Consider the following 12,557-nt stretch of genomic DNA (forward strand, 5'->3'; position numbering starts at 1 on the left):
AATATTCACCAGCCCAGAGCAAACAAAAGACCTTCAAATCGATTCTCTAATGGCTCATGGTCTATATTTCACTCGTGCATTTGTCTTTTTGATTCTTTCTCCTGCTTAGCACATACACATTAGCATAACACTTCTGATATAGCATTTTGTGTGACTTAAAGGGATAGTTTACCCCCCCCAAAAAAGAGAAAAACTCACCCTCATGTCGTTCCAAACCTGTATGACTTTCTTTCTTCCATGGAACACAGAAGGAGAATGACAGCCTCAGTCACCATTCATTTTCATTGCATCTTTTTTTCTCCATACAATGCAGGTGAATGGTGACTGAGGCTGTCAGTCCCTACAATTCTGCCTAACATCTTTTGTGTTCCACAGAAGAAAGTCATACGGGTTTGGAGCAACATGAGGGCGAATAAATAATATAGGCTATCCCTTTAATGAACTATACTGTGAATGAGTCTGCAAATCAGGCAAATATAACAATATGTGACCCTGGATGACACAACCATAAGACATAAGTCGCACGGGTATATTTGTAGCAATAGCCAACAATACATTGTATGGGTCAAAATGATCGATTTTTCTTTTATGCCAAAATCATTAGGATATTAAGTAAAGATCATGTTCCATGAAGATATTTTGTAAATTTACTACCATAAATATATCAAAAATTTATTTTTGATAGTGGATATGCATTGCTAAGGACTTCATTTGGACAACTTTAAAGGCGATTTTCTCAATATTTTGATTTTTTTGCACCCTCAGATTCCAGATTTTCAAATAGTTCGACCAAATATTGTCCAATCCTAACAAACCATACATCAATGGAAAGCTTATTTATTTATTTAGCTTTCAGGTGATATATAAATCTCAATTTAAAAAAAAATCACTCTAAAACTGGTTTTGTGGTCCAGGATCACATATAAGAATTAAGGTAGAAAATCATCCCTATTAAAGTAGCATATCTGACAAAGTAACATATCTAAAAAATGAATCTAAAACGACTAATTCTCCATGACTTTTTGTGTACATAAAGTCAGGCATTTATAAGTAAGCTTAATGAGCATGTTGAAACTTCAAAAGAAAGTGTAGTAAACCAGAACAACAAAGGTTACAGATCTCTGCGACTTTTACTGCATTCCTCTCACCGTTAAAAACAAAAGCGCCTTCCAGAAGCTGGACAAATGCGCACGGGGCTGAGAGTGAATGCAGTTCCGCTTGTCGCGCGCACTGCCCGCCCCCCGTTCAGCAGCGCGCTCCGCTTGGGTCGAGCGGTTCTCCCTTGCGCTCCCCGAGAGGAGGCGGGGCGAGCGACAAGCGGAACTGCTTTTGATCCCCGAGGGACTCGCAGCCTTCGCATTCCGCGCATTCCAGAGGCCGTGAACAATCGGAGCTCGGTCATTTATTAGCAGAGCCCCTCCCCTCCTGAGCTCAGTCTGCTGGAGGAGCTCTCCAGACGCGCACGCAACGCATACATACGCATGGAAATATAAGCCGTACTCAACGAATTTCCTTAAGGATTATATCGTTAAACAAATATACGAGTACAGAACATTGTCCGTATTTTTTATTCGTAATGCGACTGTGATTTGGTGAGTTTTTAAACAGTTTTAAAGTAGCTTGTTGTTGTAAACTGAGTTTTATGTCACATGCTTAGTTTCTGCCATTGAGCGATGCTTTTGATACTGTGTTTTTTAATAAACTGTACATGTACGATAGGATTTTCTTTGTAGGCTGTATTTGTTAATTCAACAGTTTTTACTTGTAACGCACATGAATTTGAATATTTAGGTGGAATATTTAGCATTGTGACTTAACTAGAAAAGAATGAGGAACTAGTAAAATTTAACAATATCCTCTTGTTTTCATGCTTCTTTTGGAATGTTTAAATGTATTGCTACAGTTGTGGTTGTAAAACAAAGGTGAGACACTGAATAGGAATTTGCGTTTGTAGCAGGAAATCATTTTCTCTGGAAACTTTGGAAAGTTATTGGATCCTATCCAATTTTTGTTTACTTCTAATTCTAATCAAGATTATAAACTTAAGAAGAAACCCAGTGTATGATGGGTGTTGTAGGATGGTGCAAGTGGTATTTTGGGTAAACGTGGTGTTGCTATGGATAAAGGCAGTCAGCCTAGAAGCATGTGGAGTGAGGCACCACTCAGTGTTTGCTGTTGTAGAGTGTTGCAATATAGATGAGCAATAGAAAGGATTTGCATTTGAGCTCATTATTTAATTATCATATTTTTTTCATCAGGTGCACAGTCCAGAAAATATCTCTTAACACTATCGTTGATTGCTGTCTGCAAAACATAGACTGAAATGAGAACAGCAGAGGATTCATCAGGCACGGTGCTGCACCGACTGATTCAAGAGCAGCTCCGTTATGGGAACCCTACTGATCCTACTTTGTTGGCCATCCAGCAGCAGGCACTGCGTGGAGGCAGCAGTGGTGGAGGTGCAGGAAGTCCTCGTTCATCCCTGGAAAGCCTAACGCAAGAGGAATCACTTTCTCCCCAGTTGTCCACCCGGCAGGAGCCCCAGGGCCAAGAGCACCAGGGGGACTACCAGCATTCAGAGAGTCCAGTCTGCCACCTCTATCAGCTTCACACAGAGGAGCTACCAACTTACGAGGAAGCTAAGGCACACTCACAGTACCTGGCCTACCAGAGAGGACAGGTAGGGCTTCAGCACTGCAGCTTGGAAACCCCTGGAGGGGTTGGAGGAGCTGAGCAGGACGAGGGCATGTGGGATGTGAAGCGGGAGCATGCTCGCTCACTCAGCGAACGCCTCATGCAGCTCTCACTGGAGAGGAACTGTGCCCATGACAATATTTCCATGAGCTCATCACACAGCTACCCCCAGCTCTCCAATAATCACTCTGGTCCTGTTGTGAACGAGAGTTTTATTCATGAGCCAGACCAACGTGGTCCACCCCCGGAGTACCCCTTCATGGTCAGATCCCCTGGATATATGCTTAGTCATTCACAGGAACATGGGCACTATTACAAAGAGCCCCCTCCTGCTTTCCACTCGCAGCATCACAGGTATATTCAGCTATCATTTTATATTACATATAGGTACATTGAGGGTGATTTGGTGCACTAATGGTTTATATTTATTTCTATCAGGTTATTTCCAACCCAATCGCAAGCGCCTCACCATAGCGTCCCGCCCACGTTGACCCCTGCTGGCCAGGATGTCATTGTTGGAGGATACAGCATCCCGGTGAAAAACTGCCAAATGGAGCAGCTTATTAAAGAGAATGAGAGACTGAAGAGAGAAGTTGAGAGCTACAGCGAGAAGGCAGCAAGGTTACAGAAGGTAAGAGAAGACTCTTTGTTGCTTATGGCTTCTTAGAAACCTCCTAGAACTGTGATATTCTTGGTATGATGCCACATTTTGCCATAGATGCAAATGAGCCAGCTGTGGCCTTTTGATTTCCATCTCAGAAATGACCTACAAAGAGTGTGGAACAAGAAATCATTGGGCACTGGTGTCTTCTAGCCGCTGCATTCTAAGGAGATTAGCCCTCTTGCAGTGCAGGAATGTGGGCAAGGGAGAGGATCACAAGGATCTCGATGTAATTTGAAAAGGACTCATTCCTAGTGACTGAGTGAAAATTCCCAGTAACTTAATTAGCATGTGAAAAAACACTGAATTTACCCATGCCTGCAATGCCAAACATTTTTCTGTAATGTGATAATGTCATCACTGAAATACCAGAGTGTCAAGGCAGAACAAGAGGGAAAAAAACAAGCTTATCTTGGTGTTTGCTTTGCAAAGGTTTATTGGGCATTGCGTATGTCGTTCAGTGTCATAACATAGATTGAATTTCAGTTCAGATTCATACATAGATAGTGCTTGGAATTAGAACAACTGTATTCTTAAAAGAATGCTGTCTTAGAACAGTGGAACATAAAGATCAAGACTCCTTCATACAGAGTGATAAATTGTAAATCAGAGAACTCTAAAGGGGGGAGGCCTCCCTGGGTTGTTCTGTGGCCCTCTTTGTTGGGATTCCAGTGGGATGCCAATAGGAGCAGATGTCTTGGCTCATCTCAGTGTCCGAGAATGAAGAAGGGGCTTTGCGTAGCCCACAGCTGACGGACTGGGCTGCTAAGAGCAGCAACCAGACCCCACAGCTGTAGATTCCCTGACTGAATGGCCCCTTTCACTTTCACTCTTTAACAGAACCCCACATGGGACCCAGGGTCCTGCTTGTAAATTTACCAACACGTACATTACATATAAGTAGTTTTGAAGTAGAAAACCTGCAATTTATAAAAATCAGTGATTCCTCTTATATAATGTTGTGTAATGACAGGTTAAACCTTTATGAACCTTTCTTTGTTTTTTGAAAAATGTGCCCTTTCAAAAGCCATTTTCTGCGTCACAAATACCATACAGGTGCATATAGTGTCGAGTACTATTCCTGTCTCTTCAAAACACACATTTCCTTTGTTCCCTGCATTTGCCTTTGGCATCCCGCCCTGTAGGGAGATGAATGTGCAGACACCTGGGACTCATAAGTGTTCTTTCTGGAATGTTGATTCAATTCCCAGTCCCTGAAGAGCTCTGTGAGAGTGATTCACTTGTGGGCAAGCACCACGAAGAGCTCAGCCAAGCACATTCTTCCCTTTTTCCCTTTCTCTTCTTTTTTGTCTATCTGTCATTCTTGATCTCTGATCCTTGTCTTATTATGTTTAGGTGTAAACTGTGTAATTCACCCAAAAATGAAAATGATCATATACTCACCGTCAAGTTATTCCAAACTTGCATGACTTCCGTCCTTCCAGTGAACACTAAATAAGATACTCAGCATAATGTCCAACTTTCTTTATTCCTTGCATTGAAAGTAAATGGGGACTAGGAATTGAGGAGTTCCTGTGGGTTAAAAAGTAACGGATATTAAAATGTCTTTCTCCTCTTTCAGCTCGAACAGGAGATTCAGAGGATATCAGAGGCCTATGAGACTCTTATGAAGGGATCTGCAAAGAGAGAAGCCCTTGAGAAAACCATGAGGAACAAGCTTGAGAGCGAGATCAAGCGACTTCATGACTTCAACAGGGATCTCAGGGGTAAGATGGTTGACATAGCTGAGTTAATTGTCTAAAATATGAGCTACATGTTTAGGTATGAGGCGATAAATACTAATTGTTGACTCCTACATTAGACCGCCTGGAAACGGCCAACAAACAGAGAGCAGCCATGGAAGTTGAAGACAAGAGTCGGCATGCCTTCACCAAACTGGTTGAGCAAAGTAAGAATTCCCCTTTGCTTCTCTATAAATTATCCTTCTCCCAATGTGCAGTCAAGCATGCAAGCTTCCCCAGCTGTTCCCACTGAGTTTTTATGTTTATGTTGTAGGCATAACGATGCATTCCTCTAACAATGCGCTACATGTTTATCGCTGATGTGATTCCTGACAAAGCGATTGGTTTTGACATATGACTTGATAAACTGAAATGGTCCATAAGCATAGCAAGACTTTTTTTTTTTTTTTTAAACAAATTAAGTGCCATTGAATAGTTGGTTAGGTACATGCTATAGTCTCAGAAAGTTGTTTTTGGAATTTGACCCAACCATTATTAACACTGTAAGTAAATGTGACCTGGATTCCTAGAATATTTTCAGGTATTTTGGGATATTCCATCCTCCTGGAATGCTTCCTAACAGCCCCCACCATTATTTCAGTCTCTGAGGCCCTAAGCACCCTCTTCTGATGCCCTATTCACTGGCTCTCCATTTATGGGCATATTAGCGCTAAAGAATTCAGAGCTGTGTTAGGGTAAACTGGATTTGTTTTGCTAATCCTAATAGGGATTGTTGTTGTTGATGTTGTTCAGCATTTAATTTGACCCTTTTAGAATGATCCCCAAGGATAGAAGTATAAAGTGATCCTTCATATTTGCATAATAAAATTGGTTTACCCCGAAATGGAAAATGTCTCAGTTTTGTGCAAACAAAAATTCTGGATGTTTAAAGTTTCCTTCTGAGCCAACACGTAGTTCCACAGAAGCATGTCGAAACCACGATTCAGCATCTCTGAAGGCTTAAAAAGATGTGTAGGTTAACATTATGCTTTATGACCTTGTGGAGCATTTGCTTTACTTGTTTACTGCCTGGCTCAGAGGCATTCCAGAGATCCAGTTTGTACAAAGACGTGCCTGTGTGCGTAAGTGGATAAGAGGAAATCTGCATTCCTTCCAAAGGCATTTGTTTTGGGTTGTATAATCAGAGTAGAAGCAGAATGGAAGACTAATTGCTGTGTAATTTTTCTATCTCATGAGGCATTCAGAGTGACCCAAAAACAAGTGAGCTAGGGTTTAGTATGTCCCTTTTCAGTGTGCCAAGTCATCTTAGAGGGTTTGAGGAATTCAGCATCTCAAATGGGAATATAGTGAATCGCTTTTGTAATCTGGGAATTCTAAAGCAAGTCTGCAGTGTAGGTCAAAGGACACGGGGAAACTCGGCCACTCCCCTGCAAACCCAGACAGACGTGTGTAAATCAAGCCTGCCTCTTTTGTTCCAGACTCCTGTGGGAAGCTTATCCCCTGAGAATTGGTTAGAATGAGACTACAGCCCAGGGAATGCTCTGGACACACCCCAGTCTTACAGCATGGTCATTCATTTTGTGGCCTGTGTAACAACTGAGCATGATGACTGAATAGCACTACTTGTACACTTACCGTAGTAGTGGTACATAGTTCTCACAAAGTCTGTCTTTTCTTTCCATAGATGAGGATCACCTTCGAGAACGTGAACGTCTGGAAAAAGAGCTGCAGCATCTGCGGGGCTCAGGAGAAGAATGGAAAAGGCGACGAGAAGCCTTGGAGCAAGCACTGATCTCCGCTCAGACACGAAATAGGCAGCTGGAAGAAGAGTTACGCAGGAAAAGAGCTTACGTGGAAAAGGTGGAGAGGATGCAGAGTGCCCTGGCACAATTGCAGGCAGCATGTGAGAAGAGGGAGGCGCTGGAGTTACGACTGAGGACCAGGCTGGAGCAGGAACTGAAGAGCCTGAGAGCACAGCAGGTAAAAGGAAAAAACAGACAATCTTTTGTTCATCCAACTGTTGTGTGAGAAACCAATGACTTGGGATCAGAAAGTAAACCTTTTTCTCTTTCAGTGGCAGTCTCATGCCCAGCAAACGAGCCCTGGGTCCTACTCGGACCTCAACGTGTCATCTCTACACCAGCAGCTGAGGGAGAGAGAGGAACAGGTTCTGGCCCTGGAGGCTGACATCACTCGCTGGGAACAAAAGTATCTTGAAGAGAGCACGATGCGTCAGTTCGCCATGGATGCCGCTGCTACTGCCGCAGCCCAGAGGTGAGTCAAAATGAGAACAATAGACAAGCTTTGCCACAAAGGACTGGAAATAGGAAATAATTTGACATAATTTTTGACTCTTGTATAACTGTAATGCTCTTTCCAGGGATACAACCATCATCAACCATTCACCTCGCCATTCACCCAATAGCAGCTTCAATGAAGACCTGCCGTCCCCCAACCACAGGCATCAGGAGATGGAAAACCGGTACGTCCACTATTATGTTCTCTATCTGCAACTGGAAAGTCAGTCTAAATTTGTTAGCAAAATTAAGTTTCTTTTTGTGTCCATGTGCTCAAAGTAGTTTGTGTTTTATCAGGATTCGAGCACTTTATGCTCAACTTTTGGAGAAGGATGCTATTATAAAGGTCATGCAGCAGCGGTCACGACGAGAGCAAGGCCGTCTTGAGCCGCAAGGCCGTCTTGAGCCGCAAGGCCTACGACCTGCTCGATCTGTTCCCTCCATCAACACGGTTGCTACACCTAGCACCACCCGAACCAAAGGTGAGCATAGTAGCCAATAGGCCAGGGATGTCCAGTCTGGTACTGGAAGGCCATCTTCTTGCAAAATTTAGCTTCAACCTAAATGTCTGGACCTTTGTAGTAATCCTAAAGACCTTTATTAGGTAGTTTAAGTCTTCAATTAGGGTTGTGCTGAAGGGTGTTGTGTTGTGGATTGGACACCCCTGCCACAGGCCAACACTGTGTGCCTGTGACATATCGGAACCAAAAAAGACATATACTTTCAGCTGGACAACTGGCAGCTTCTTTACTTAGCGGCTATGTAATGTCGCCAAGAAAGAATGTGCCATCCGAAATAAAATGAGTGCGGCGACTAGCCGGTGTTCCTGAAATAGTTTACATCTTGTGAAATGGAATGCATTTCGGTCTCCCTCTTTTCTAGAATAGATTCTCCAGAATAGTAAAGGGAGTTTACAGGATGGCAAATGTTTGCGTGGTGGCATGCATATGTTGGAACCGGTAATTAAACTGCTTCCTTTTCCGTCTGCGATTTCAGGGAAGAGCCTCTCAGATGACCAGACAGCAGCCGCATCAATGCCCCCGTTGCCCCATCAGCTCGCCAAAACTCAGTGTCGAGACAGCAGCACCCAATGTGAAGGGCCTTCAGATGAGGCCAACCCTAAAGCAAACCCCGCTGCAGCTACTTCTGCTCCACAGCCTTCCATTGCTGCCAGCTCTGGTGTGTAAACTCATGTGCATAAACCCATCTTCACTCATCTCACTTATTTATTTGGTGTTTCTGGAGCAGTTTGATAAGATTTGTTGGTTGACATGATCTAATATGTAGTATCAGGTGCCAAAGACAATGCTTCAAGGTAGAACTAATATAATGATGGTGCATACTTGCCCTTTTGAACTAGAGTTGTTAAAGAGTAACCTGAGCCCCATGTCAAAGCAGCAGTTGGGGAATGAACTCAAACAAAACAGTCAAAGTTTTGTAAAACTTCAAGCCTTGTTTGCTTTTCAGGCACTAGCCAACCAAGCTGACAATCTTGTATTTTATTACAGATTCCACTTCTCTCAACACAACCCAGATCAGCAGCGCAGTTGAAAATGACATGGTGGAGATCCTCATCTGAGATGAACAGTGTTCAGCTTGATGCTGCCTTCTGCTCTTACACACAGAATATTCTCCTTGGGTCTCCGTCTGTGGACCAATCATGTCAAGAGAAGCTGTGCCTGCTTTGAGAAGGAACTCGCCATTGAAGCCGGTCAGTTTTTGCATCAGGAAGTGAGAAGAATGGATAGTGGGAGTAACCTAAAGCTGATCCTTGGTGAAGGAGAGCTGAGCTCTCCTGACAGTTCCTCCACACTTTAAACAGAAGTTTTTCATCTCAGCTGGTTACTCTCAACCTGGACTGTGAGATGTATGGTCTGAATGTGAGGTACTTGGACAGTACTCTACAGAGATCCAAAAAGCTACCACAAGAAGTGCTTATAAACACATTGTATATGTTGATGTTCTTTTGTATTTATGTGTATTGCTGCTGACTGTGTAGAGTGTTGTCAGAATGGAGAAATAGGAAGAAATATCCCACTGTTGTGAAACTTTTTTTTTTTTTTTGCTTTCCTCTAAGGAACAACCAAGGGCAGTGTTCTTTCTTTCTTTCTTTTTTTTAAAAGGCTAAGTATACCAACTCATGTAAGACTATATCCCACATTCCTAGATAAAAAGCACAGACAAATATATTTTTAACTTTATATGCTCCACGTATAGTAGATCTGCCATCGCAACTGGTTCATCCTTAAATATCAAGAAATGAATAGTTTGGATTGTAGGAGGCCAAATGCAGTTTGAACCGGGAGGCCTAGGATTAGACAATTTACAGGAATAGTTGGGTAATACCTTCACTAGCACTCCCTTTGACTAAATTATCATTACAGTTGGCGTTCTTACTATAATTGACTGACAGCGGGTGCTTCTCGCTTCCTGATTTAAGTAGCGGAATGGGAAGCCTCCTTTTGGGAACAGTGGAAGGGTACATACTCTTAGTGACACTTAGGGTAAGTGTTACCCTTTGGAGGGACAGGGGGCTGATGTTTCAGATGCCATATTATTATTATTATTATTATTATCATTATTATTATTTTTCACCCAGAACTGCAACCACCATGCTTGCCACTCCCTCGCAGACAAGCTGGAGCTAATCGTCCCACATTCCTCTTTGGTGGAATGCCCCTGCTCAGAGGAAAAAGGCTATCTGCAGTCTGACCCTTGGCCTTGCTCAGAATGGTTGCCATTTAGACTACCATCCTCGTTTTGGATCTGTTTATTTTCGTAGTGCTGCGGTAGCTGGTTCTACTGTAAGCATTTAAATACTAGTTTGACTCAAAGGTTCTCCAATGTAGTGACTGTGACTAGCCTTGATTTGGGCCAGAGACATTTCTGCCTGTCTGAAACATTTGTTCACAACCAAGACTACACTTGCATTGTTTTATGGTGGGATAATGGTATAAACAGTTAAAACAAATGAAAACGAACAGTCTTATCTATGTGTGTAATGTTAATTTAACTTTTCCTCACTTTTATTAAATGCTTCTTTTTCTTTGCCTCAGATACGAAGCACTTGCTGGCCAATGCTTTGTAGTGGGAGTCATGCTTGTTTTGTTCACTACTTGGACTGTTTACAGAAAGGGCTGTTTTGAAATGAGAGAATTTAATATATTTTGTATATTATTTTACTTTTTGGTATTTAGTAATGTGAACACGCCAAAGATTTGCATTACAATTAAGTTATATAATAAAAATGAGCATTAGCGACGTGAAATGTAGATACGCAGTTCAAACTGGTTGACCCATATTTGGATGTTGCTGTGAACTTCAAGAATGGGGAATTGTTTTGTATGTCATTAACATTTCAGTAATTTGAATAAAACTTTAATATATATCTTTACAAAGACTGTGTCTGCTGGTTTTTGTCTTAACTGACAAGTCTCGTCCTGAGATGTTTCACAAGTGCAAGTCTGTGCAAACTGCTCTTATCTGCGTCCTTGCTTTGGCATGAATAGCATCTTTCTTTCAGAGCAGAAGGGAGCCTTATTCACAACAGCAAAACAATTCTACCACCTGCTTCACTGTTGGCAAGCAGTCTTCATGAAGAGAGGCCACATTCCAGCTCTACACTCAAAGCCATAAAAAGATCATTCCTCTCATCAACCGCACAAATGATTTGCAATACAGACCAAATCACTATAAATACCTAAAGGCAGATCAATGATTAACCAAAAGTAGAAAATACAATTGTGGAAGTAACCAGTACTTCCACTTCCACTTGGTTTTGCAAATTAAGACATCCTCTGAACAAACTTTGTCACTGTTAAAAATGCATGCTCTATAGCAGTGTTTCCCAACCCTGTTCCTGGAGGAACACCAACAGTGCACAATTTGGATATCTCCCTTATCTGACACATTTATTTCTGGCATTGGAGCAGAGATTTGTCTTATTATTGGGAGATACGAGGGTCCGTGGCTCTACCGTTGGAGAAAGCGCAATGGCTAACTTGGATCACGTGTTACTTGATAACCAATCACATTAGAGCTTTGACTTCAGTGAATTTTGTTCAGAGTTGCAACAGTCACCATAGAAATTAATGAGAAGTGTGTAAACTAAATGTATCAATCCAAAACTAATGTTTAAAGTCCCCTGTGGTGAAAATCAAGTTTTTAATGTTGTTTATATGTCTATCTGGTGTTTTTAACATGCTTTAAGACAAACCATGTGCAAATTCATAAGTCAACATCATTGCTGAGTATTTTTTCTTTAAAACTGAAGTAAACCAAAGACAATCTCAAACCTACCGTTTGAAATCGCTGGTTTTTCTGACGTCACAAACTACCTCGTAACCAATCAACGTGCTGGCGGACTTTAGCATATCATAAGGGAGTCTCAAAAGAAGGTTATCCCGGTATATTTTTCTGTTGATATGAAAAATCGTGTAGATTTAGCAATATGGTGTATGATGTATATTACGATGTTATGATAAACTATATGCCACTGACGTTCTGAGTTGTTCAAAGCATTTCTGGATGTACTACAGCTGCCATATTGTCATGTGGCTTACAGCTGCATCGCTTCACTGCCATTCACAACTCCTTTCCTGAGGTCCTAGATGCGCACTTCAGAATCTGTGTGGAAGTGGTAGGTCATCTTGTCTTTTTTAAAATTCAGACATACTGCTCTTTTCATGTACTGTTTTAACCTAATTATATATAGAAATAGGCATATTTGGATGCAGGGTAGAAAGTTCAAACACCTTATTCAAATTAGAGCTAACCAGACAAGAGTCTCAACAGTTTGGAATGCTTTGGAAGCCAAATTGATCCAAAACTTTATAGCTCAACATTAAGAGGAATTTGCCCCCTGGTAGAGTAAAGCATGTTAAAGCATTCCATTCCAAATGGGGAAAAAGAGAAATATCTGACATGTTAGGTAAGAAGGAGAGTGAAAATGCTGCAGAGTTTAGCTCCAACCCTGATCAAACTCACCTGCCTGTAACTTACTAGTAATCCCGAAGATTTTGATTAGTTTGTCCAGGTGTGTGTGATTTGGCTTGGACCTAAACTCTGCAGGACTTCCAACAGTGTTGAGAAACCATGCCTTATTGAGGTCTCAGATTTGAGGAAGACAAGATATTACTTTGGTCTTTTTAAGAAAATTCTGAGTCTCACTTTTCACATTTAATCTCATTGCTGTCTTAGAGA

General features: G+C 41.8%; 1 protein-coding gene across 1 annotated transcript; it reads left to right on the plus strand.

Annotated features, from left to right (window-relative positions):
- The first annotated feature begins 1,314 nt into the window (after window positions 1-1,314).
- On the plus strand, window positions 1,315-10,753 carry amotl2a (angiomotin like 2a). The gene is made up of 11 exons (XM_051897557.1): window positions 1,315-1,592; window positions 2,259-3,048; window positions 3,133-3,325; window positions 4,938-5,082; window positions 5,178-5,264; window positions 6,743-7,038; window positions 7,133-7,332; window positions 7,439-7,540; window positions 7,653-7,837; window positions 8,352-8,534; window positions 8,864-10,753. The coding sequence occupies exons 2-11, from the start codon at window positions 2,324-2,326 to the stop codon at window positions 8,932-8,934; spliced, it is 2,187 nt and encodes a 728-aa protein (XP_051753517.1). The 5' UTR covers window positions 1,315-1,592; window positions 2,259-2,323; the 3' UTR covers window positions 8,935-10,753.
- The last annotated feature ends 1,804 nt before the right edge of the window (window positions 10,754-12,557 follow it).

Source organism: Ctenopharyngodon idella, chromosome 6 (assembly GCF_019924925.1).
Source record: "Ctenopharyngodon idella isolate HZGC_01 chromosome 6, HZGC01, whole genome shotgun sequence".
Taxonomy (NCBI): domain Eukaryota; kingdom Metazoa; phylum Chordata; class Actinopteri; order Cypriniformes; family Xenocyprididae; genus Ctenopharyngodon; species Ctenopharyngodon idella.

Excerpts from the sequence above, each read along its gene's own strand:
- amotl2a (XM_051897557.1), top strand. The coding sequence starts at position 2,324 with ATGAGAACAGCAGAGGATTCATCAGGCACGGTGCTGCACCGACTGATT. Across the intron at positions 7,039-7,132 it reads AGAGCCTGAGAGCACAGCAG|TGGCAGTCTCATGCCCAGCA; the intron begins GTAAAAGGAAAA and ends TTTCTCTTTCAG. Across the intron at positions 7,838-8,351 it reads TAGCACCACCCGAACCAAAG|GGAAGAGCCTCTCAGATGAC; the intron begins GTGAGCATAGTA and ends CTGCGATTTCAG.